At 38.6% G+C, this 27837-nt stretch overlaps 1 protein-coding gene across 1 annotated transcript in view; it reads left to right on the top strand.

Moving 5' to 3' along the window:
• Window positions 1-26952, top strand: part of PTPRN2 (protein tyrosine phosphatase receptor type N2) — a 1275947-nt gene extending 1248995 nt beyond the window's left edge. Inside the window, exons 20-23 of the mRNA XM_077491142.1 lie at window positions 3537-3590; window positions 4832-4896; window positions 14410-14483; window positions 25182-26952. Of these exons, the coding sequence (XP_077347268.1) occupies window positions 3537-3590; window positions 4832-4896; window positions 14410-14483; window positions 25182-25253 (265 nt within the window). The 3' untranslated portion in view covers window positions 25254-26952. The remainder of the gene's footprint in view (window positions 1-3536; window positions 3591-4831; window positions 4897-14409; window positions 14484-25181) is intronic.
• Window positions 26953-27837: the final 885 nt, after the last annotated feature.

The following is a 27837-nucleotide window of genomic DNA, read 5'->3' on the forward strand; positions in this document are numbered from 1 at the left end:
GCTTAGAAGTACCTGAAAGCATAGAGGATTTGACTTGCTTCTGAGATTGCTTCCATATACACAAGTGCATTAGCAGACTCTCAAGCCATGGTAGCTTGTTGAAAGTCTGCCAAATGCTTGTTTAAAACTACAGTTTAAAACTACAGCACTGCCATTAAGGTCTGCATCTAACACTTTCAAACTAGAACTGAAGGGAGCTGTTTACTTTCAATGGTACCCTAACACACAGTTACAGTAGCAGGCAACGCAAACAAACTAAAGAGCACCACAAAACACGTGCTGTTTGTTGCAGAGTGCTAAAAAAGTGCATGTCCAATATTCAATGTGTTGAGGTGTGCTGTCAGCCCTTTCAAAATGAATTAACTGCAATATCACACAGTAATGTGTCATGCTAATGCAACAAAAAATGAGAAGAGGGCCTAGGGGTGAAGTTCAGTATGCAGAGTTCAAAGCCAGCACCAGATGAGCCTCAATTTAATTGTGAACAACTGTTCTCCCTTCATTCTATCCTGGGAGAGAGAACCATTTAAAAAGGAATTGGCGCATAATGTTTTCTGATGTGGACGACACTCCACTATGCCCATCTGACATAAGGAATATGAAGCACAATAAAATGTCTCCTGAGTTGATGCCACACCTGCCCTAACCCCTACAAAACACAGAGGGCACCAACATGATTAATGATTAGGATAACAAAATGTATATTCTATTCTATTCTAAGTATGTAACAGAGACATTTTCAGTCTATCAGCAACCTTATTACTGGACTGAATCATAAAAATTTGAAAAACAGAACAAGGCAGCATTTGTCCTTACAAAACTGAAAAATAACAAAAGTTACCTGTAAGAAGGTTGGAAAACATTATTTAATTATAAAATCTAAGATATAAAATATAAAATTATATCAAATGGAAATATTAAATATTTCTGAACAGGAATATGCCACTCAAAAAAGAAATTGCTGGACATCAGCAGTGTACAATTAGATAAATTATAGAATCAGTACACCCAAGAATATTTCAGTTTTTTGGAGATGCTGGAAAGTTACAATGGACCTTCAACCAAAACATTTGTTTTCAAATTTTGGAATTGGGTAGGGTTTCAGTCTCAGTTTGATTCTTATTGCTGCATCCCTGTTCGAGAGACTCTACTTCACCATTTGGTGCTGGTAAGATCTCTTTGAGTTCTTACCTCTACACATCTACTGTGGCTTACTTGAGTTATCCCAACTCTACCCGGACAATCTTTTTTTTTTTATATATAGTGGAGAGTACAAAAGAAGGAAGTTGGGAGAAACACATAACATTTCTTGGTGGATAGGGACAGTATTGAGAAATATAACAGGTAGATATTGTGGTTGGAGTATCCAAGACATACACAAACCTGGAGAAAGGGAGGGGAAGCCTCATCAGGCTTCATTTATAACTAAGAAAATAGAATTAGTGCATCATCACAGTGGATGCTTATAAGGTACTTTATGTGCCATGTCCCGACAATACCTATAAATTATAAGTGACTACAAACGTGGACTTTAACGGCACCAAACTTGGGTAAAACTATATACGTTTATTCAAAATTTGTTAACAATGTTAAAAAAGCCATATGTAGAAGAAACAACATACAATTCATCCTATACCATCAAAAACAAGGCCCTGTATATTTAGATGTTCTTGTGCACAGTAACTATGGATCAAAGCCAAGGCAGGGTAACATGCTGTGTTGGAGCTATGGATGAAATAAGCTCTACATGTTTCACGAGCGATCGCTTCTTCAGGAATTTTATTACTTATATTCTTAGCAAAATCAAAAAACAAATAATGATATTCATATAAAGGCATGTAAAGTATCCACTTATAAGTAAAATATCACTTTTCTGTGGACTGACCCTTTAATATGTTTCCCCGGTCTTTCAATATAACATAAAACTTACCCTGCTTGACCTTATGTTTTTAATCTATGCAGCTTCCATGCAGCTGACAATAGCAGCGACAAAAATGAAACATAAAACTGATTTCTACACTGTCAGACTTCTCTTTAACATTACCTGTAACTCTGGGATCTTGCTGATATGTAACTTGAATGTAAATTGTTTAGAACAATGTAGGAACAAAGAGTTTTAATTACACAAAAAATGTATTATAAATTATTTGGTAACTTAGTAACATAAGTATTTACTGGCACAATAACCAGTGAATGTTTTAAAGTACATTTGTTGACTGAACATTTACCATATTGTCTGATCATAATGTGTTACAGTTCATGAATATCTGGTGAACGTTACATCTACAGTAGATATTTTTATGCAGTTTCTGAACAAGGGTTCAATTAACGGTTCAATTAACATTTTTTCACTTTTTTAAAATGAAAAAAAGTGCATTTTGCTTAGCCCTTGATCAATTCTGTATGTCTCATGGCAAAGGGGCCCCACCATGCAAATGTCTGTCAACATACCCTTCAGCATAGGGGGCTTTGAGAGAGATGCTTGAAAACAGGACCAGCCTGTTCAAAGCAGAAGGTCTGTGCTTATCCGCCCCCCAGTGCCCAAGAAAGGGTACTGATAGTTAAGTGGGGGCTGTTAGGTGGCCTTCCCCTTCCTAGTTATTTATTTTTAAGGGTCAACCAGTTCACCATGCATTAGTGGTTTTAAAGTCTTAACAAAACACACCCAGACACATACAGGATCCAGCAGCATCTAAAAATGTTGCCCAAAGGAACACCACCTCTTTTTTTTATGTGTAGGATCCCAAAACAGCTCCTCCTTTTCTTCTTAGCATTCAGTTAATACCAACAGTTCCCTATGAAATGTATAGCATAGACACCACTCTTCCGCCTAGCCACCATGAAATACAAGTGAGAATCGGCTTCAGCCTACATGTCTTTGCCAAGTAACCACACCCTCTGACACATTTTGCCACACTGACAAGAGTCCTTTGACTTTCTGTGGAGCACTGAAACAGAATTGCCGGCTTTAAGCTGCATGCTACGCTCAATATGAGGTCATAGTTCCCTGTAAAAGCTATATTTTATACTGATACCACTTTTTCTTATTAAAGAATGATTTTTCACTTGGAGAATGGGTCTGTGTATGAGTGGTAAATGTGCACTAGAAATACAACAAATTTTATCCAATCAATGTATCAGGTACACGAGTGAATCTTTTATAAGCATGTCTCTTAGTAGGTGTATAAAAAGTAATTTTGTTTTTTATGGGGGGGAAAAAAATTCACACAAAGGGGATTCCAGATGATTATTTATGGAAGAACGTGTTTTAATGATTTTTCAACTTATTTAGTTTTTTATCATTTGCAATAAAACATTTTTAGTATTCTTTAATAATACAATCATATCCCTAATAGTGTTTATTCTTTGGCTGCTTATGACTGATGCCCATGTCCTATCTAAAGCCCTGGCACTTCTAAAATGCCTTCAAATTTAAAACATAGTAATTTTCTTCCCTCTTGATGGATTGCACTTTGTAAAGGTTGCATTGTGTTAATATTACAATACTGATGAGTTCATTATCTTCTTCATTGTAGGAAAGTTAACAAGTGTTACAAGGGGCGCTCCTGTCCTGTAATAGTTCATTGCAGGTAAGTATTGCTTCCTAAGTGGCCCATCCTTCCCCTCAATGGGAACATGTGTTATTGAATACCTGAATATTATCAGCAGTACCAATAGTTTAACTACTTGAGGCTGAACACCTTATAATATTTGTATTACAAAAAAAAATAGAATTACATTTTTTGGGCTCTATTTAATGATTAGTTTATCATTTATTTGAGAGAATCATAGTATCAATGTCTATTTTGAAGTGCAAAATATAGTGCAACTCAGACAGACCAACTGTTATTCGTTGTAAGATGCAAAGCAACAATCGCAGTGTCATCTTCCTACCTAGGTATGTGCAGATCATAAAAGTAAAGCCCCATACACATTATCAGATTTTCTGCTGATTTTTGTCTTCAGATTTACCAAAACCATGTAGTGCAATGGCCTACTTGACTGCATACACATTGAAACTCCTATGGTTTGACCTCATATTATATGGTTTGGTAAATCTGAAGGAAAAATCAGCAGAAAATCTGATAGTGTGTACGGGGCTTAAAAAAAAATAACAATAATAATAGAATAATATTTTTTTTTAATTTTACTTTTATTTTAGTGTTTTGAGGAGTTATGTTTTAAATTAGCTTATCAAGTTACTTTAATCATTTTTTTTTATTTTTTTTGTTGCTGTGGTAACCCTATAACATTTTGGTTGTGGTTGTAATCTCTATGCTTACCATAAGCTTTGCCTGTTTCATATTTTAATCCAAACTCAAACAAGATTAAATCCTTAAACTTTAAATCCATTAAATCCAAAACTTTCATGCAGTAGATTTATATGAGCCCCAAGTGCACTTAGGCTGAACACAGTTCTGTTTACAAGAGAAAATAATTAATTCATATAGAAGATGTTTTGTTGTCGCCTTTATAGCTTTAAAAAATAATTTTTTGTGCTTTTATTTTAGTTTGTTTGTTTGTTGCCCACATTGTAAGCAGTTTCTTTGGGTTAAGTACCTTTTTTATGTTTTTTTTTCTCTTTGTTGCAAAAACTAACTATATTGAACAATAGTTAATCCCCGCTGAACAGCTTGCGTTGATTAAAGCTTTGTGGCATTTTGTGTTTTTCTGCTTTTAGTTCCAACCTCTTCTTTTTTACCTCCTTCTGTTTAACTGTTCCCTTATGACATTAACAATAAAACTAATAGAAGAGAAAAGCCCTCTTTTGACTCTTGTGATTTTTTTTTTTTTCATGGGGAACACTAACACAATTCTCTATTATTCACAGTGACGGCGCAGGGAGAAGTGGGACCTATATCCTGATTGACATGGTTCTCAATAAGATGGCTAAAGGTGAGCTTTAAAAGAGCCATTTCTTTATGTGTCAAATGTGTATACGAATACAACGGCAACAGGGAGGTGTGCAGATCTGCTGGCCTCAGAGTGCAACAAAGAAGGCTTCTTTCACTTTGTTTTCCATTCTATTTTCAGTCCTTTACACCAGGGTGAACAGCTCACTGGATGCTTAGTCATTGAATAAAAACTGGAAGGCAGTCAGTAGAAGTAGCGTCTGTTTTAACCTAAACATAGATCTTATTTTTTCTATGTAATATATGCACATTTGTAGAACCTCCCTGGTTATCTGTACTTCAGTGCAGTCACTTAGACCGGCCATAGATAGATCGAAATTCAGCCAGTTCAGCAGGTCCATCGATCGACCACAGTAATATCAGCCTGTTGGATTTTTTCCTGTGCGATCACTGCCAACGGCTATAGTTGCCAGCAGTTATCATTGTATTCTGACGGCTGGGAAACCTTCCGCTGTCAGAATGCAATAGCGCAGTGGGAGGGACTGAAGTAATTTTCTTACCAAAGGTTGAAGGTAAACAAAACTGTATAATTTATGGCTTGCTTTAGGCTATCGGCTCAACAGTGGCAGAGACAAAGGTTTAATCACAGAATGTAAATTAACTAAAGGACTATCATTTACCAAGGACTATAGACAGTTCACTGAACTTAATAAATAAGGCAAAGATGTGTGGTTGAAGGAAAGAAAACTGTATAATGTGTGGCTTGTTACCTGCTCAACAGTGGCAGATACAAAGGTTTAATTTATTAAAGAATTAAAAATAACTAAAGGACTATGATTTACCAAGGACTATAGTTTACTGAAAGTAGTAAATAAGAGTAAAGATGTTTTAACTTCAATTATCTAAACAACCTTGTTCAAGAACTAAATCATTTTGTATTAGTCCTTTGCACATAATTGGGTAGCTTTACCTTATTTCATTTTAAATGAACAGTATCTCATCCTTTAGAAAATCAGTTCTAAATTGTTCACTTTCCTAAATCAATAAAGTAATCTTTTTCGTTTCTCCTTGCACACGATTTGATATTCAAATGAGACATAGCTTCCCTTTATTAGCTAAGCTAAAGCTGGCCATACACTAGTAGAATTTGATTTAAAATGTTAATTTTAAGAAAATTCATTCAATTTCCTAATCATAAGTGGGGTCAAATCGATGTTCATTTTCAACCACAGTGGTGAGAAAATTTGAAGGAACAGGATGGAAAATTTTTCTCAAACAAACAGATCTCTAACAGTGAATGCGATTTCTACTCAATTAGTTCCAAAATGGAATGTTAAAAGCAAACATAATTTTAAACTACAATGGAACCTTGGATTACAAACATAATCTGTTCCAGGAGAATGCTTGTAATCCAAAGCACTTGCATATCAAAGCGAGTTTCCCCATAGAAGTCAATGGAAATTAAGATAATTTGTTTCCCATTGACATCTATTACATGCAATACCGCATGTGGCCAGAGGTGGGGGGGGGGGCGTTGGAGAGCTCTTAGAAATACCCGGGACAGCTTTGCTGAACTTGGAAAGGCTCAGAAACACTTGGGAACTGAGTATTTGCGAGTGCTTACGAGTAGTTCAGAGTATTTCTGAACGGCTCCAAACCATTCCTAGTGTCCCTGGCGCCCCCGCACCTCTGGCCAAATGGGGTACTGCACACCCCATTGAATTCTGCTCGTTTTGTGAGACAACACTCGCAAACCGATGCAGAATTTAAAAAAAAAGTTGCTCGTCTTTCAAAGCGCTCGTTAACCGCATTACTCGTAAACCAAGGTTCCACTGTACTTTCAAATGACATTCATCAAATGCACAAGAATTTTCATATGAACGTTTGTATGAAAATTTGAAGATCTAGTAGTGTATGGTCAGCCTAAGTGAATCATGATTCTGCAAAGTGAACAACCTCTATTCCTTCAGTAAATCAGCCCCATTATGTGCATTAAAAGGCCAGCTCAGCCAAAACAAGTATTCCCATTTTTGGTAAATGCTCCTGACAGTTTCTTGAGAAATCCACCGGTGGGATATCTGCACTTGATTTCCTGGCTACTACCCTCCTGCTATATACTTTAGAACAGTTCCCCCCTCTCCCTGTTGGATTTTGTATTCTTTTATTTTATGGAGAATGCAATAGGAGGAACTACAACAAGTAAAGGTGGACAGGAATGCTCAAACTTTCCAGTTGGGCAGAAACAGAATTGGAAATTACATTAGGAAGATTTGACATTGGGTAACTCCAAGACATAAAAAATACCACAGGCTGATGCAGCCTGCCATGCTCCACCTATAACTAAAATATCACTTTTGTGTGGTCTGGTCCTTTAATTTCCATTAAACAAACCTCACTGGTATAGTAAGGGCACGTTTATTGATCCAGCCTAACAGCAAAAAATTGTGTGTCTACATTTTTCAGGCAGCTTAGTCCTTTCTCAATACAGAACCGAAATACATTATCATGTGAATTTTTGCTTTCCAGCTATATCAATAAAAGTGACAGTTTTACTATACTACAGAGGACCAGTAGTGCTGACCCTGATTTCTTTCTTACCTACTCTATGAAAAAAAAAAGCAAAGCTTCCTTTAGGTTTTTATAGTTAGAACAAGAAAGGTGTTCTTTTCTTTAGGAGTCCATTTTTTTAAATGTCCTTCCATTTTGAAAATGTTTTCTATAACTTTATATCTGCCTGATTTTTAGCTTAAGGTTGAGGAGCACCAGTGAGTTGAATCACCCTCTGGCTTTGCAAATACAATCTTTAAGGTTTTCCCCTGTAGTTTGTGTCTTCGGCTCTCATCTTTCGCATTCTTTTGCAACTGGATTGCCCTTTTGTTCCACATTATGGCAAACCCATCAGGAAACTCAGAACCCATTGTTTGACTTAGCAAATCAAGCCCTCTCAGAATAAATGTGGTAGCTCTTTTTGAGAGGTCTTTATGAGGAAGTTCTAAGAAATAATTCACTTTGCCAGTAACAACCCTATACTGTAACAAATGTTTTGCTGATTTTTAATAATGTATTCATTTTACATGTGTATGTATGTGTGTGTGTACATGTATATGTATATGTATATATATATATATATATATATATATATATATATATATATATATATATACACACATACACACATATATATATATATATATATATATATATATATATATATATATATATATATATATATATATATATACAAGAGGCAAATATTAAGAGAAATAAAAGAGGATAGGAACTATAAATGAATTGCTAAGTTATATATTTTTTCATTCATATTTTAGCCTCTATTTATATAGTCATGATAGAATGTAACATTGGGTTTAACATCATCTTTTAAACATTAGTCAAATTTGTTTCAGTTCCTTTGTAATACATTGTGGCAAAAAATCAAGAATTACAATACATGCTATTTATATCCTCAAAAAATAAATAAATGAGAAAGATTTTTTTCTGTCTTGGTCTTTCAGGCACTTTGGTTGACTTTGTTGCATGAACACTAAAGAATGTCATTTATTGACTCCATTCTAGCATGTAATGTCAAATTCCATTTTAAGTGTGTGCTTAGTCTTACACAATAGAAGACAAGTCATGTGAAACTGGCCGAAGAATGGAGTCACAGGGCTTTCTTAGGTTTGTGCCCACCATTTTGTGTTTGACCTGCTCCCTTCTGCCAATGGGCTATGTAATTTGAAATCCTCTGACCTGGTGCTTAGGCTGTAGTTTAACTGAAAGATCAAAGGGCAACACGGGCATTTCAACCCTGCTGAGGTGGGCCTTTCCCAGGCTGTCACACTGTGAGGCAGCCAAAGGTTTTGTTCTGACAGGAATCTAGGCCCGGTCTGTGAGGCCTAGGTCTCCTTTGTCTGGCCTGAGAAGTTTGAGGCCCAGGTTCAGAATCTAGTGTTCATCAAAATGATCAAAGGCCTTGAAGCCTTGGACATGAAATCTTTCTTTCCATTTCCCTTTCTTAAAGAATGAATTGTACAAGTACCAAAGAATTCCATTTCCAAAGCTTTTATATTGAGTGTGAGCTTGAACTTCAGAGTCCTTCAGTTGTACACATAAAAATGTAAGTGCATTTTCAATCTGGGCCCAGCTGCAGGACTTGCATCTATGAGCATTTCTTTAAGAAAAAAAAAAAGCCCTTTAAGGATTAAGGCCTTCAGCATTTAAAAAGGAGTTTTAAGGGGGAAAAAATGCAATGATTTGTGTTCTTGTTCCAATGCTTAATATATTGGAAAGTAGACAATAATATGTTTTAAAATCAAAGTACGAGCAAAAAACAGCTTTGTGCAGTGGGAAAGAAGAAAAGCTTTAAAATGACCTTGTCTTTTGTGCATCAGTCAGTTTTTGTTGTGCTACTGTATGTTTTAAAGCGATCCTTTTTCTCAATAACTTGCAAATGCCAAGCTGTAAAAGTTAAGTCCTGTGAATAGTGCATTTGAAAGTAGTCCCACTTTTAATGGAATAAATAATGACAGTCATATTTTCCCTTTTCCCATATTTGCGATCTTAAATAATATAGTAAACTAAGAAATGCTTCCAGGATTTGAATAACACATCATTGTTTCTTTTGTAATTACTGCTTTTCAGGCAATTCTATTTATTTATTACCTAGAAAAATGTGCCCTTCCTTGAACAGTTCATTTGTAATGGCTTTGGTTTATTTGAATTTAGTTATGCGACCTACATAGTATTTTACTATAATTCTTCAGTGAAAATAGTATATTTATAAAGCAGTTAAAGTGCTTCTAAAGACAGAAGTTCTATGCATTAAGATAAAAAAAAACCTGTGTGTAGTAACCCCCTCAGCTCCCCTAAAATTTACCTGAGCCCCATCTTGATCCAGCGATGTTACATGAGAGACTCGGCTGTCGTGGATTCTGCCTCCTGATTTGCTGAGACACACAGTGTCAATCAAAGTCAGTGAGCCAATGAGGAGAGAGAGGGGGTGGGACCGAGCCACGGGTTCATGTGCAAATGGACACAGAGAGCAGTGGCTCAGCTCTGGTGCCCCCATTGCAAGCTGCTTGCTGTAGAGGCACTGGACAGGAGGGAGGGGTCCGGAGCGCCAGCGAGGTATACGAGAAAAGGAGGATCTGGGCTGCTCTGTGCAAAACCATTACACAGAGCAGGTAACTATAACATGTTTGTTATTTCTAAACAAAAAAAATATAAGACTTTGGTATCACTTTAATGTGGCATTGACCAAACAGTCACTGCAGGGGAATGTTCTTGGTGTGTGTATTTTAAATTAAAGTAGTTCATTCACCTCCAGCGAATGGTTGGTTAACCACTGGCCGACCGCCGCACACCGATTTACATCAGCAGAATGGCACGGGCAGGCAAAAGGCCGTATCCCACGAGTGCGAAGAGGAGAGGCAGAACGCTGAGATGCAAGGCAAGCAAGGCATTTCCCTGTTCTGCCTAGCAACATGACAGGGATCTACTGCAGTGATGTGTATGGCACAATGCCATTTTTCTATAACCCTCTCAATGTTGTTTCACTTTCCTGTGACATTATCTTAGGGATTTAATTAGTTATATCTGTGAGTGTTAGCTGTCCATCAATAAATTGATCCTTTACAGTTAAGGTGAACTAATTAGTAAAGTTCTGATTCAAAAGCAAAGATCAAAGTATCTAAAATGTAAATTTGAAGTACCCACATTGTACTTGTACATTTTGGGGTTAATTTACGAAAAAAAGCACAGTTGCTCTGTGCAAGTGCAGTTATGCAAGCAAAAATGCAGTTTTTTTTTATTTCCTTGCACTTGATTGGGTATTCTTTGCCCAACCCCAACCTGTACCCCTCCAGCTGTTGCAGAACTATAAGTCCCATGAGGTATTGCAAGGCTGACAGTTACAAACATGACTCCCAAAGGCTGAGGCATGATGGGACTGGAGGGCCACAGGTTGAGCACCCATGTTTTACCCCATATACTAAGCTTTGGAGGAACTGCAAAGTGCACAATCTATTTGCCTTTAGTAAATCAATCCCATAGTGTCCATGCACACTAGGGGCAGAAAAAAATGCCAGAACCTCTAGCAGAAAAAGTGACAGGAAAATGCTCATGGTGGCTCCTATTGCACGAGAGTTTGAGCGTTTATGGGCATTTGCTTTTACAAGTGTTTTTTTTTAATCCAAAATATTCCCCCCTTTCAATGTTCAGTTGAAAACGTGAGCGCTCCTAAATGCAGCGTCTATGCGCGTTTTTGTGCATTAATGAGCGTTAAGTGTTTTTTCTGTCTGAAAACTTCTTTCAAAAGGGTGATGGGGATTTTTTTCTGCCGCTAAACACTCCTCTCAAAATAAGCCTCTAGACGCCCTAATGTGCATGGACACATAGGCTAACATAGAGTTGCCTCTGCAAGCTGAAGTGTGCATGAATCCTAAAGAACGTTTATTTGGATTGCTCATTAGTAGGTTTAGACCAAGAAAGTTGTTGATGCAAAAGGATTAAAAATATATATATTGTGTTTATTGCTTGATTTACTTTAAGGCCTCTTTCAAAGGAACGATCCGTTCAGTTCCGCCTGTCAGTTTTTTAGGTGGACCTGAAAGGGCTCTTCATAGATCTCTATGGAGCGTCGGATGTCAGCGGGGACATGTCCGCTGACATGCGACCTGCTCCGATCCGAAAAAGTGTGAGGGAGGAAAAACCTACTTTTCCATCCATCTGAGGATTGGATCGGGTGACGACGGACTCTGTGGTCCATGCTCATCCGATCCCCTATAGGGGAGAGCGGCGCTCTGACAGGTCATCTTCCTGCTCAGCGGGGATTGACGAAGCAACCTAAGGCCTCATACACACTGGACTTTATAAAAAGGCCAGTAGGTTTAAATTGCCATTTTTACAGCAGCATTCTACAGCTAAAGGGAAGAAGGGTGACCCCTAAATGCTGCACATCTATGGTGTCCTGCAGGGATGAGTAGAGTGGCAACCTCAGCCTGGACTCCGACCAGGTCATGCCCCAACTTGTTTCACTCCACCACCGGAGCTTAGTCATGGGGATTCTATAGCTAAAGCTACTGGCACTTTGCGTTGTTTAGCAAAACTATACTCCCACAAAAGCTTATGGCTCAAAAACATTTATAAATGCCAAATAGATGCGTTTTTCTGTGTTTTTCAGCTTTTTCGAGTTTTACAGCTGAAAAACTCCTCCTCAAACCCACTAGTTCTGTTTTTTTTCCAGCCAGAAAACGCCCCTGCCAAAAAGCTGCTGGTAAAAGCATATGTGTGCATGTACGCCTAGGATAACATGCTAGGGAGTTTACTGGCTGCAGAAAAAAAACGCATGAAGCCAAAAACAGCAGCTGTAAAAATGTCCAGTGTGCATGAGGCCTTAGTTATGCATTACTCGCCCCTTTGATATCTCTCTCTCTTTCTTTCTAAAAATAAATAAATAAATGGGTAAATATATAATTAATATAAGCTCTCTGAGAATGGAAAAAAACTTTTGTTTTTTCAGAATATTCTGGAGCTAATTTTTAACTGCTGCAGCTAGAGGCATCATTCAGATATCATTCTTTCCAGTTCCACCACTTGATCGTTCTTATAGGCGATGGGAGGGGACGTCCCCCACTCCCGCTACCATCCGGTGCTTTTCCTGGCTCTCCCATGCCATCGGGGGCCCGGAGAAAGAATCGTCCGGCGCCAGATGAGGACGATAGAGATTTCCGGTGACCAGATGGTCAGCAGTCATCTCTATAACCATCGGAGGCCTGGGTGCAATGTTATGACGTCACACCCGTGTACCCGGAAATAGACGAAGCTGCGATCTCATGCTTTCCAGCCTGGAGGAGAGATGGGGGTTCTTATTGACCCCGCACTCTCCATAAAGAGGACATGTCACAATACATTCCTATTATAAGGGATGTTTACATTCCTTGTAATAGGAATAAAAGTAAAAAAAAAAAAATATATATATATATATATATATATATATATATATATATATATATATATATATATACATTTAAAATGCCCTTGTCCCCGGTAGCTCGCGCTCAGAAGCGAATGCACACGTAAGTCTACCCACATATGTAAACACCGCACATGTGAGGTATCGCCGTGTGCAACAATTATAGCACTAGACCTCCTCTGTAACTTTAAACTGATAACCTGTAAAAAAAATTGAAGCATTGCCTATGGAGATTTTTAAGTACTGAAGTTTGGCGCCATTCCATGATTGTGCGCAATTTTAAAGCGTGACATGCTAGCTATCTATTTACTCGGCGTAACATCATCTTTCACATTATACAAAAAAATTGGGCTAACTTTATTGTTTTGTTATTTTTTAATTCATGAAACCGAAAAAAGGTGTTTGAAAAATGATTGCGCAAATACCGTGTGAGATAAAAAGTTGCAATGACTGCCATTTTATTTCCTAGGGTGTCTGCTAAAAAAAACATATATAATGTTTGGGGGTTCTGAGTAATTTTCTACCAAAAAAATTATGATTTTTACATGAAGGAGAGAAGTGCCAGAATAGGCCCAGTATTGAAGTGGTTAAAACTGTAAGAAAAGCAAGTTTCACCTTTTTTTTTTATAAAGGAACAATTAAACTAGAACTGTGAGTGTTTGCTAAAGGACATAACTCCCCTTTCGTTCTAATTGCCTTTTTTCCCAGTTTGTATGTAGCTCACCATTGATACATCTAATATTATATAACTAGTAATTGCAAAGCATCCAATATAAATATTGAAGATACCAGAAGTTGTTCTAGTTGTTCCAGTTTGTAATAAAATACAGCAAAGCAGTAATTCTATCTTGAGTCCTCTCAGAAAATGAGGAAAATTCTCATTTGCTGCAAAACCTTTTTCCATCAGGTGTAACTAATGGGGTTTGTGTGCAGAACAAATGTTGCAAGATGCTATGCATTATTGAAATTCCTTCTTTTGGCAAAAATCCAATGTGTTTATGCATGGCAAATACAACAATTAACACTTCATATATTTGCAAAGTGACATTTTAAATTCTTCAATACACAAGAATGTAAGCAATAGCTTGTCACAAGAAAAAAATCCAGTCCTTCGCATGTTCTCTTGCATGAGCCGGCTGGGACCTCATACCCCTGTACTATTTTAAAATACTGTTGACATTTTCCACTAAACCATATTGATCAAGGTTTCTCATTGAACCTTTTGGTTCTTGTGATTATCACAGTATCAGTTTACTTTTAAACTCCACACCTTCACAGCAGCTGTATCTTCATTTTAGCAGACAGGAATGGTCTTTATGTTAGAGACTGTACCGCTGTAGTACACAAAAGGCAACCCTCTCTTGCGAGGCCTCCTCTTTCTTTTTGCACGTTGATGATAATCAAAGCTACACTCCTCTTATTCTGTATGAACATCACAATTGCATCTGTCTGCCACGTCCACTGAGGCATGAATTAATATTTTTCAATTGGTCTGCTGTCCAAGGGGAACCAGCTAGGAAGAGATTGACAGATGCAGCCTGAATAATCGTGTTCTCTGAACTCAGCCCAATTTGTGGTTTGTTGCAGGTGCTAAAGAGATTGATATTGCTGCGACTCTGGAGCACTTGAGAGACCAGCGACCAGGCATGGTGCAGACAAAGGTACTGTCAATTAAATGGCAAGGGAATTAAAATATATTAAAGGCTTTTCTCTGATTTGTTTTTGTGTTAAAAAAAGACTGTCTTTCAAATAAGGGAAATGTAGACATTGTTTAATTAGCATACTACTATAGCATTGAATGCATTTGGGTTTAGCATTTTAGCAAAACATCTATATATACTGTCTTTTTATTGTGTTGATCTGAACATAAGATAGCTGAATGTGGCAGGTCTCTCTATACTATATATTTACTTCTTTGTTCGCTTTAGGACAATTTTACTTCAAGGATGCTATAAACAAAGAGAGTAAAGCCAATACAGTTTTTATTGTTTTATAATAAATGATTACTCGGAAAGGTAAACATCTCTTTTATATATTAACAGTAATTCAATTTTTCTTATAAAAAGGACTTTCAAGTCTTTCTTTGTGTGTAAATTGTATGAAGAAGCATGGGCAAACCTCAAGCTGCCAATTGTCCATTAGTCAAATAATATTCCTCCTAGTCTTTTTTCAGCACCTTCTTTATTCAGTTAATTGGGACTAGAGTATTTCTGTTTCGTGTACATAGATATACAGTATATATAGTTATCTAACTAAATAACAAAATCAACAATAGACTAATTTCTCCTTAAAAATAAATAACGTACCTAGTCAACACAAGAGATCTGGTTAGCTGTCTTGCTGACCATCCTGGAAATCAGGTTTAAATGTTTGTTTATAAGATTTTCTTCCTTTTTTATGTTCATTATCTTTATATTCATTATGTCAGGGTTGTGGTAAAAATCCATAACAATTAATACAAAATAAAATACAGAAGGAAAGAATAACCTTTAATCAAGCATCAGGATCAAGGTCTAATATACAGGATGTGTTCTCAGCTGGAGAGGAAATTATAATCTACTATTTTTAATTCATGATATCACCGCTCTCATCCTGTTTCATCTATGCCAGCGATGCCGTTCATAATGAAAACCGTGACATTGTTTTCAATTACATATCTTCAAGGAGACCCCAATGAAATACACTTTTATTTATCGGATAAACTATTTTAGGTCTGAGTATGAATTCCAATGACTTCCCAAAATTGCCCAAAAGGCTTAGATCATGTTCATGAATTGTTCAAGATAATATGCACAAAATAATGGGCAGCATTATTTACAGACAGTTAAAGCATATGTAAAAAATATTTCTTTTACACTACTTCCTATTTTTTCCTACTAAATTAATTTTTAGGTGCAGCTAATTCAAAAAGCTGCACTACAAGATGCATACTTTTAAAATCCTGGAAAGTAACCAAAGTCCTGCAGGCAAATCATAGATTACATATAGAGATTTATGTAGGACTGTAGTTGAGAAATGCATTTGAACTGCTAAGCAGAGACTTTTTTCATAAGGTATCTTGTCTTCAGCAGAAACCTAGCCACACCTAGAATCCTGCTGGAGACCAGTTACCAACCAAGAGATGGTATAATGACTTTGCACCTCTGTGCCAATCTTTGGCTCTGTATTATACTATATTGGCTACATATGTGGACTCTCCTCTATACTATTAAGTTCAGATGTTTCTAGTGAAAGGTAATATATTGGGTAAGGGTAATAGTATGACAGTACAAAAAACATTAAAGACAATTGTGTACTGCCAACCTTCTGGCAAAAGTTTGGAGAAGGCCCTTTTCTTTTCCAGCAAGACTGTGCCCCCATGAACAAGTCCAGCTCCATAAAAAAAAACACATGGTTTGGTGTGAAAGAACGTGAATGGCTTGCACAGAGCTCCGACTTCAGCCCTACTTGTATTTCCTGAATGTACTCCAAAATCTTTAGTGGAACCTGTTATAGATGCTAAGGAGGGCTGACACTTATTGATTCTAAAGGCTTTGGAGTAGGATGTTTAGCAAACTTTTATAGGTGTGATCTTAGGTGGCCATATAATTTACTATGAGAAAACAATGCAGGAATGTAATGTTTTTATTTCTGCACCATTTTTAGCGAATAGAAAGCTGCAAAGGCTAAAGATGATATGTGGCCTCAGGATAGGTCAGTACTTCCTGACTAAGTGGAATCTGTGGTAGATAGTAGCACTTCTGTGCTTCAACTTCTTGTAAGATGTCATATTACAGCTCCTACACATTAATGCCGGAGTGTCTTTAACAACCATTAGGTGCTAGTGTGCAACCATCACAGCATTTAAACGTTTTCAGAGTGATGTGGAAAGGCAGGGTTTCACAAATTAATTGTAGAAATAAGATCAAGTCAGTGAGGCAGTCTAATTACATTTGTAGCACAATGCTATAGGAATTGAGTCCTCTGCTTTCCCAAAAATGTAATATACATTTGGAAGACTCAGGTTTGTAAAAATTGGTCTTCATTATTGACTCTGTGAAACCCTTTTGAATATCACATTTATCTACATTTATCATTTATGTGATTAATGAGTAATGGCCAATTGGTGTTTTCCCAAGGTACTTGAAGGCCAAAGGTTGATAAAGAAGGCCCTAATGTAACTCTGAGTACTTCAAGCAGCTATAGCAGACAAATAGATCACATTGTAAAATGCTAAAACCTTTAAATGGTGGATTCACCCAAAAGTGAATTGAGTTAAATATGGAAGCAGTCAACTCGTACTAACTAAAGCTGGTTTATTGGATCTTTTGGGTGTGCCAGTTTCAATATCATAGTTCCTGCCCTGGGGCATACCTATACACCAGGGGGCCCCTTAGACAAATATTGAAAGGACACCCTCAACTTGCACATTAGTGACCTTTCTCTATGGCTCCTGGCACTTTACTTTAATCTTAATATTAGCCCTTATAAATATTTATGGGCAACTAAGAATAGCCCTAAACATTTGTGACCAGCTTAAACTGATGGCAGTCATCATGGAAATGCCACAGACTCGACATTCTTATCAGCATGGCTCCCTCTGCTGTCTGTGTCAAGAACTGATTTTCCTTTCTCGATCTCCATAGTGACTGGCCAGAACTAAGTGTATCTGGGTAGATGAAATGATGTATGAAAAATAGTCCTTACTTTTCAAAGCCAGTTTCTTTCTTTTTTTTTTTAATAGTAGATGCTGCAAAGGTTGCAAAGGATGCTGCTATGGCTCTAGTTATGTCCTTATTGCTGTTCACCCCGTCTTTGAATGTTAGGTGATTCCACGCACCTTGGCTTGGTGTTGTTATATTCTTGTTTCACCATAATATAAAATTAATTTGATTTCAAGAGGGTGAGTTGGACCCCGTGGTAATGGTAAAGGCAGCTGTGCAAACCTGGAAGCTCACTGAAATACAGTATTAGTTTAGGGTAGACTTTTTATTTATTTGTAGATAGAGTCCACTGATGTCACAAATTTGATGTAGCATTTAATGAAGGCAGGGCTTCTGTATTGAAACTGTATGGAAAGACATCATTACCTGGAGAGTGTCCAAAGTGATGACAGTTAAAGGTCGTTACAAGTCACTTGTGTACTCAGAAACCACAGGGGGGGCCTGCCTTTTGGCTTCCAATTCTAGTGCCTCTTGCCAGATTATTAAACCATTTGGGATTTTGCCATGAATAGTTGGTGTAAGTACCAGAGGAAACCAATTTATGCCAGGATGCCAACATTCTCAAGATGCCAAGCATCTCATTTCTGTTTAAAATACTGTATGCCTTTGCTTTTTACTACTAAATCCAGGAACACCTATTCAATCATCTTAAGCCAGATGGCCATAATACACTTTTCTTGCAATACACTTTAAGAATATTACTAAAATGTTACAATGTGCACCATACTAGGTACCAGCTTTTGATATGTGTGCATTAGTGTCTATAATTTTGAATATGAAGCTTAGTAAATAACTCATAATGGCTAGTGGTGGTTGTACACCTTCAAATAAGAAGACAGGGTTGACTTTGAACATGGGGTCCAGTAGTTGCATATTATTTTACCGTTATGACTCCTCTAGAAATCTATTCATGTGAAAACCACCCAAACAAATTATCAGTAATAATTTACCAAACCTAGTTTGTTTGAAACCCATCAAGCTTTGCTACATTAATATTTCTGCTGTGGTCTATTTTTCATTACGATAAACAAATAACACAAACCAAACAATAAAAGCTAATAGCTTCATAAGAAAAGATGCTAGCTCCTTATTTTGTGGGCTAAACGGTAATCACATCGCTCTTCTATTTCCAATCCGTTCCACTGCCCAAATCTCTCATGGAAATGCCTGGTAAATTATAAGTATCTGATTACTTGCCAGGGCTGTGTGCTCTCAGGAGAATTAGACTTGACGGATTTAAACAAACCACACAATTTGCCAGCAGAATACAAATAAGAAATTGTAGGCTTTTCAATTAATTTGAGTCTAAGGATTAAAAATCAGGTTACAAATGCCAGTTAGAGCTAGTCCCCAGGCAAACAGCCACCCAAATTACTTTACCAGTGTCTTTACGTTCACAGCCCATGTAAACTATTCTGTTAAATATCCTTTGGAAGACTGTAAAAAGCTTTCCATTGTTCCCAGGGAACATCAGAAAGGCTAGCTAATGTATTTAATAATACAGTGCAATAATCAATTGTCATGTATAGCTGCAGTAACCAGTAAAATCGAATTATATGTAGATATATATCTATATCTATAGATATATATCTATATATCTATAGATATATATCTGTAGATATAGATATATATCTATAGAGACATATATTAGAAAGATACATAGATAGATAGATATCACGTTTTAGAGTTTAATGGGACAAAGGACAAAATGTATTTGAAATGTATTTGAAACTGAGCTCCAGGCAGATGCCAAATATAAATTTTAGCCCACTTATGTAAAAGCTAGTTAAATGTATTTCCACATACAGCCAGCATATATATCTGTATTAGTTTTGATATTGGATTTTGTAACATTTTTTGTCACAAGCTTGGAAAAGGAAGGGGCAATGACTGCATTCCACAGTGCTGTCAAATACTGGGGGATTGTTGACAGAAAGAGAGAGAAGAGAGTGATGACCTTATCAGTGAGCTGTTGCTCCTTCCATGCCCTAACTCAGGCTGGTTCAAATTCCAGAAATAACTTCTTGGCTAAATTCCAAGGCAACATCAAGGAGATCACAGTCTGTCAGGGGTACCTAAATCACAATAACATTGATCAGTTTTCCTGGAGTTTTCAGGTTTAAGAAAAATCAGGGCAGTTATTGGTAACCCTCTTTAAACATACCAATTCCTTGGCTGAAATGTTACGCTGTCTTCAGTACTTTCTTGGTCAATGATCTGTAAAAAGTAGCAGGTGAGAAATGTCAGAGAGACTTCTAGGCTTTAGTTTTAGCTAACGTGCATTATCAGATAGTATAAAAGCAACAGACTAGCCAACAGTGTTACACAAACAGAGGATATCGGCCTCACAATGACAGTCACTGGCTCTCTGCTCACTGAAGACTGAGAGCCAAGCAACAGTGTGCTGCATTCACCTATCTAAGTATATTTTTTTTGAAGAAGAAGCCATACTTCTCTTTAAAGCCTAATGTATACTTACCTACTCTGTGCAAAAATATTGCACAGAAACATTGCTTCCATCCTTTTCTTGCAGTTCCCCCTAGCACGGTAGGCTCTTCACCTCCTTTAGGGGCCTCCTGTAGAAAGCATGGTGCTACAGAGGCACCTGTGCTTCCATCTGGTCCCATCATAGACACACACAGCTCTCTCCTCAAAGGAATTTGAATAACAGCATCCAGATTATATGGCTCCTGAAGGGACCAACACTGAAGCAGGTTGTTTAGAGATAGTGGTTGTAGGGAATGCGGCATTTTTTATCTTGCTGCAGAAAATTGAGTAAGGTAAAAAAAAAAAACCTTTAGCCTTTAGTACTGCTTTCAATCTTGCATAGACCTATGATGACATTTGTCCATTGTGTGAAGTGTCATGCATAAGATAACATTTAAACCATGTATGGTACCTTTAGGGGACTTATGCTCAGAAGAGTCTTATAATGTGGGATGCACTATATATGCACGGTAGGCATTCGAGTCAGTGTTTTGCACCAGTGACTGAAAGGTTTTATTTGCACTTCTCTCATTTAACTGCATCAAATGCTAGTTTTGTCTTAGGAATCTCAGTCGTGGATCCATTTTTGTTTTTTTATAGTACAAAAATAAACCAAGTAAACCCCTGCCTAAACATCAACAAATCTACCTATGATAAGTTAGGAGTGGTAGGTTGTAGGAAGGATCTGGATCACTTGGAGAGTCCCCTTGCAAAGACAAATGGAGCATAAAAGGCAAGAGTGCTAACCACTTAGTTAAAGTGGAAGTAAACCCATGGATTTAAACAGTTAAAAAAAAGGCATGCCGGGAATGCCAACTGCACATTGGCTGTGCTCTCAGCCAAACTATCAAACCATCCAATGGCTGGTGTCATAACGAATCACATGTGCAGCACCATAGCAGTTGAAGATTAAACAGAGGCAAAGATGGCAGCTTCCTTGGCTGAAAATGATAGGGGAGTTTACTTCCACTTTAACCACTTGCCGACCGCCGCAAGACGATATACGTCAGCAGAATGGCACGGGCAGGCATATGGGCGTATATATAAGTCCCTGCCTGCCCGCGGGTGGGGGGCCCGATCGGGCCCCCCCCGGTGCCTGCGGCGGTCGGCATTCCTTCGAGAGCGATCCGGGATGAGGGGGCGGCCATTCATTCATGGCCACCCCCTCGCGATCGCTCTCGACGAATGGAAATCCTCCGTGACATCACTTCCTCTCCTGTAATGTAAACACAGGAGAGGAAGTGATGTATTCTCTCCTCCGTGTCGGTATTTTTCGTTCCGGCACCGAGGAGAGAGGTTCGGTGAGTTGCACCAACACACCACACATACAGTAGAACATGCCAGGCACACTCACACCCCCCCTTTACCCCCCGATCACCCCCCCAATTACCCCTGCCCCCCCCAGTCACAGTGACACCAATTGCTTTTTTTTTTTTTTTTTTTTTTTTGCATTGGTGTCATTTGTGACTGTAATAACTGTTAGGGCAGTTAGGGTTAGCCCCCTTTAGTTCTAATGTACCCCCCTAACCCCCCAATAAAGGTTTAACCCCGTGATCACCCCCCGTCGCCAGTGTCACTAAGGCTGGGTTCACATTGCAGCGGTTTGAGAACGGATGTGATTCGCACCGCACTGCAGTGCAAATCACATCCGATCTCTGTGCGATTCGAGTTCAGCCATACAGATAGTATGGCTGAATTCGTGTCGCACCCGCCGCACCCGCCGCAAACTCGCACGGGACCCTTTTTTTGGTCCGCAGCAGAATCGGATCGCATGGGTGTTCACACCATGCGATCCGAGTTTGCAGATCGCACTGCGATATGCGAACTGATCTGGGGGTGTCATTATTTCACTGACACTCCCAGCAGTTCGCATAGGGCAGTGTGAACTGCCGCCGGGAGGCATGCGATGCAGGAACCCGCCGCGGATTCGTGGCGTTCCCGCATCGCTCCAGTGTGAACCCAGCCTAATAAGCGATCATTTTTCTGATCGCTGTATTAGTGTCACAGGTGACGCTAGTTAGGCAGGTAGGTATTTAGGTTCGCCGCAACTTTTTATAGCGCCAGGGACCCCCATATACTACCGCATAAAGCCCCATGATTGCCCCCTAGTTAACCCTTTCACCAGTGATCACCATATAACTGTTACAGGTGACGCTGGTTGGTTAGTTATTTTTTATAGTTTCAGGGCACCCGCCATTTATTACCTAATAAAGGTTTAACCCCCTGATCACCCGGCGGGTGTCATTTGTGACTGTAATAACTGTTAGGGCAGTTAGGGTTAGCCTCCTTTAGTTCTAAGGTACCCCTCTAACCCCCCCAATAAAGGTTTAACCCCGTGATCACCCCCCGTCGCCAGTGTCACTAAGGCTGGGTTCACATTGCAGCGGTTTATGAGAACGGATGTGATTCGCACCGCACTGCAGTGCAAATCACATCCGATCTCTGTGCGATTCGAGTTCAGCCATACAGATAGTATGGCTGAATTCGTGTCGCACCCGCCGCACCCGCCGCAAACTCGCACGGGACCCTTTTTTTTGGTCCGCAGCAGAATCGGATCGCATGGGTGTTCACACCATGCGATCCGAGTTTGCAGATCGCACTGCGATATGCGAACTGATCTGGGGGTGTCATTAACATTTCACTGACACTCCCAGCAGTTCGCATAGGGCAGTGTGAACTGCCGCCGGGAGGCATGTGATGCGGGAACCCGCCGCGCATTCGTGGCGTTCCCACATCGCTCCAGTGTGAACCCAGCCTAATAAGCGATCGTTTTTCTGATCACTGTATTAGTGTCACAGGTGACGCTAGTTAGGCAGGTAGGTATTTAGGTTCGCCGCAGCTTTTTATAGCGCCAGGGACCCCCATATACTACCGCATAAAGCCCCCTGATTGCCCCCTAGTTAACCCTTTCACCAGTGATCACCATATAACTGTTACAGGTGACGCTGGTTGGTTAGTTATTTTTTTTATAGTTTCAGGGCACCCGCCATTTATTACCTAGTCTCACTAGTGTACCCCTAAATTTAGGGGTGTCTACTTTCCAAAATGGGGTCATTTGGGGGGGGTTTGTGCCATCTTGGCATTTTATGGCTTTCAAAACTGTAACGCCCTTAGAAAGCCTGAAGGCGGTGCTTGGTTTTCGGGGCCCCGTACGCGGCTAGGCTCCCAAAAAGTCCCACATATGTGGTATCCCCGTACTCAGGAGAAGCAGCAGAATTTATTTTGGGGTGTCATTTCACATATGCCCATGGCATGCGTGAGCAATATATCATTTAGTGACAACTTTGTGAAAAAAAAAAAAAAAAAAAAGTTTGTAATTTTCCCGCAACTTGTGGCAAAATATAAAATATTCCATGGACTCAAAATGCCTCTCAGCAAATAGCTTGGGGTGTCTACTTTCTAAAATGGGGTCATTTGTGGGGGTTTTGTGCCATCTTGGCATTTTATGGCCTTCAAAACTGTAATAGGTAGTGAGGAGTGAAGTCAAATATTTACGCCCTTAGAAAACCTGAAGGCGGTTCTTGGTTTTCGGGGCCCCGTACGTGGCTAGGCTCCCAAAAAGTCCCACATATGTGGTATCCCCGTACTCAGGAGAAGCAGCAGAATTTATTTTGGGGTGTCATTTCACATATGCCCATAGCATGTGTGAGCAATATATCATTTAGTGACAACTTTGTGAAAAAAAAATAAAAAAAAATTAAAGTTTGTAATTTTCCCGCAACTTGTGGCAAAATATAAAATATTCCATGGACTCAAAATGCCTCTCAGCAAATAGCTTGGGGTGTCTACTTTCTAAAATGGGGTCATTTGTGGGGGTTTTGTGCCATCTTGGCATTTTATGGCCTTCAAAACTGTAATAGGTAGTGAGGAGTGAAGTCAAATATTTACGCCCTTAGAAAACCTGAAGGCGGTTCTTGGTTTTCGGGGCCCCGTACGTGGCTAGGCTCCCAAAAAGTCCCACATATGTGGTATCCCCATACTCAGGAGAAGCAGCAGAATTTATTTTGGGGTGTCATTTCACATATGCCCATAGCATGTGTGAGCAATATATCATTTAGTGACAACTTTGTGAAAAAAAAAAAAAAAAAAATTAAAGTTTGTAATTTTCCCGCAACTTGTGGCAAAATATAAAATATTCCATGGACTCAAAATGCCTCTCAGCAAATAGCTTGGGGTGTCTACTTTCTAAAATGGGGTCATTTGTGGGGGTTTTGTGCCATCTTGGCATTTTATGGCCTTCAAAACTGTAATAGGTAGTGAGGAGTGAAGTCAAATATTTACGCCCTTAGAAAACCTGAAGGCGGTTCTTGGCTTTCGGGGCCCCGTACGCGGCTAGGCTCCCAAAAAATCCCACACGTGTGGTATCCCCGTACTCAGGAGAAGCAGCAGAATTTATTTTGTGGTGTCATTTCACATATGCCCATAGCATGTGTGAGCAATATATCATTTAGTGACAACTTTGTGTAAAAAAAAAAAAAATTATTTTTTTGTCATTATTCAATCGCTTGAGGCAAAAAAATAAAATATTCGATGGGCTCAACATGCCACTTATCAATTTCCTTAGGGGGTCTACTTTCCAAAATGGGGTCATTTGGGGGGGTTTTGTACTGCCCTGCCATTTTAGCACCTCAAGAACTGAGATAGGCAGTCGTAAACTAAAAGCTGCGTAAATTCCAGAAAACGTACCTTAGTTTGTAGATGTGACAACTTTTGCGCAAACCAATAAATATACAGTTATTGACTTTTTTTTTACCAAAGACATGTGGCTGAATACATTTTGGCCTAAATGTATGACTAAAATTGAATTTATTGGATTTTTCTAATAACAAAAAGTAGAAAATATCATTTTTTTTCAAAATTTGCGGTCTTTTTCCATTTATATCGCAAAAAATAAAAATCGCAGAGGCAATCAAATACCATCAAAAGAAAGCTCTATTTGTGGGAAGAAAAGGACGCAAATTTTGTTTGGGTACAACATTGCATGACCGCGCAATTACCAGTTAAAGCAGCGCAGTGCCAAATTGTAAAAATACCTCTGGTCATTTACCAGCAAAATGGTCCGGTCTGAAAGTGGTTAACATGCAGCCAGATGAACAGTTGAATCACAGATTGTTCAAGCCTTTCACAAAGATTACGCAAATTGAATATCCCATTATTTTTGTCTTCCAGGAGCAGTTTGAGTTTGCACTGACAGCTGTGGCAGAAGAAGTGAACGCAATACTAAAGGCCCTTCCACAATAAATGTTCCACTTTCCCAAACAAATCCAGAAGATTCTTCTCTCATCCCTTTCTTTCTCTCAATACTTTTAAGCGTTGTTGAAAATTGTGACCTGGTGTGTATTATGTATAGTACCCACATAGAAACTTGCGGTCTGCATTGTCCCCCCAGTGGGAAGGTCATTAAATTGCAGAAACTTAGCAAATGGGTACGAAGAAAACATGGTCATCCTGGTGAGCAGATATCATTTGGCTTTCCTTCTCTTTCCTGATAATCATTTATGGAGCAGGATACCAAATCAGTCTTTTCATTTTCTTATTTATTGGTCTTTATTTAGTAACTTGGTGCAGCAAGTAACAGTGTCCGGGTGCCAGAAAAACAAACACACAGCTATCTTAGCTAAATATGAAATATGATATCTGATTGGTTGAAGTATGCTAATACACTATGCATTTTCTCCTTGCCTTATTTAATGCCATGTTGGGTTACCCTCTAAAAATGTTCTCCTGTATGACTGTTCAAACATGTCCCAAACACAGTTACTGCATAATTCACAAGCCTTAAAAAAATGATGTCTCACATGATCCCGCTCCCAGACACTGCAGCTCACAGTGGGAGGGTTTCAGGAGCAGAGAGAGTGCTGCCCTAGAAAGTTGTTGGCAGGACTGTATTTGATCTGGTTCTGACTGACCAGCTATAGGTTTGTCAATCAACAATTAGAAAGCTGATAACGCCCCCCCCACCCCATTATTTCTTCTCATCTCACTACATTGGAAGCAGGCACAGCGTACTTGAGAGTGCCAACTCTGCTCTGAATTTAGGAGCAGTCCAACAGTGTTGTCACCCCATCACGGAAAGCTGCATTAGGTGGATTTTATTGGCAGGATCCCTAGATACTTATGAGACTTTGCATGGGGACTAATAAAAACTGTAAGTGCAGAGGCCCTTATAATTAAGTGCTGTGGCACATATATTTTTAATTAGATGTCATAGTTCTGCTTTAACATCAATGTAATTCAGAAATGTGATTTATGCCGTGTACACATAGTCGGATTTTCCGATGGAAAATGTTCGATGGGAGCTTTTTGTCGGAAACTCTGACTGTGTGTAGGCTCCATCGGACATTTTACATCGGAATTTTCGACACACAAAATTTGAGATCTGGATCTCAAATTTTCCAACAACAAAATCTGTTCTCGGAAATTCCAATCGCGTGTACACAATTCCGAAGCACAAAGAGCTGCACTGGCTATTGAACTTCAATTTTCTTGGCTTGTCATAAGTCACTGTGTTCTTGATGTTCGGAATTTCCGACAACATTGTGTGACCGCGTGTATGCAAGACAAGTTTGAGCCAACATCCGTCGGAAAAAAATCCCATGGATTTTGTTGTCGGAATGTCCGATCGTGTGTACGCGACATTGCTATTGTGTTAGATAACCAATCAACTGACATGTGTCTGATTACCACAGAATGTTAAAAGCTAGTATCTTATACATTTAAAATTCTGGCTGCATTTCACTACTTTTTGCACCATGTTAGTAAATATGGCCAACTCACCAATATACCAATACTGTTCTCATCATCATCTCCTTATGACATATACTTAAAAGAAAAATACAAAAAGAAAAAAAATGTTGATTTTTGTGTGTATTTTCTTGTTTTAACAGATTTTATGGGGTTTGTGTAAAACAATAAAGGTCAAACAAGTGTGGCAATTTTATTATCATTTGTAATTTTGTTATATTAAATCACAAGACAGCAGTTTACATATTTTTTCTTAAAAACACAGTCTAAACATTGATATTCAAGCTTGAGTTCACCTGAGATTACATTATTATTTTTATTATAGACGAAACTGAGCACACAGATAAGACAGATAAAAACCATGCTGCGTTCTTTAATAAATAAATGATGCGATTGATCTAGAAGTACATGTGGCAGCACTACAGAACAAGATAAACACAGCACACACAGCACCCTGCTTCTGTATTTTGAAAAGGTGTAGATCAAGGTAAAGCAATTAAATATTCAGGACAAACAAGTGAAAAATCTAGCCCATTCTTTTTTTTTTTTTTACTTTAGCTAAAGAAAAATGGAATGCTGATTATATGGTAATGCCATATGGTACATTGCTCTCCATTGCAGCCAATAAACTGTTTGGGTTTAGGGATTAGAGCTGCAATCTCTGAACCAAAGAAGCTCAGAGGTTTCTAGTGACCTTGAAGGGCATTGTGGTCAAATGAGCACCTGATATCCAAGGTTAGGGTTCCACAAATGTGGGCAGAAAATAGTATTTAGTCACACTCAACTACACTTGTCCCTTGAACAATATTTGTGCAAAAAAATAAAACCAGCTGTCATTCTGTCACTTTAACAGGATAGGCAACATTTCCAAGAACACTACTTAGGCTTACAAAATGGCTTCACTGGGTGCTATCAGGGTGTTAATTATATCTGAATATAAACATCATGATATTCACTACTATTAAAGTAAATTTCTACTTTTGCAGCAAAATTGGGATAAAAACTCCTTTATATTCATTGCATGTTCTCATTTACATAGCATAACCTAAAAAAATATTTAAACATTGCTACTTTTTGTAGA

The sequence above is a fragment of the Lithobates pipiens genome, unplaced genomic scaffold, assembly GCF_037356315.1.
Source record: "Lithobates pipiens isolate NorthernLeopardFrog02 unplaced genomic scaffold, aLitPip1_a1.2 Scaffold_19, whole genome shotgun sequence".
NCBI lineage: Eukaryota > Metazoa > Chordata > Amphibia > Anura > Ranidae > Lithobates > Lithobates pipiens.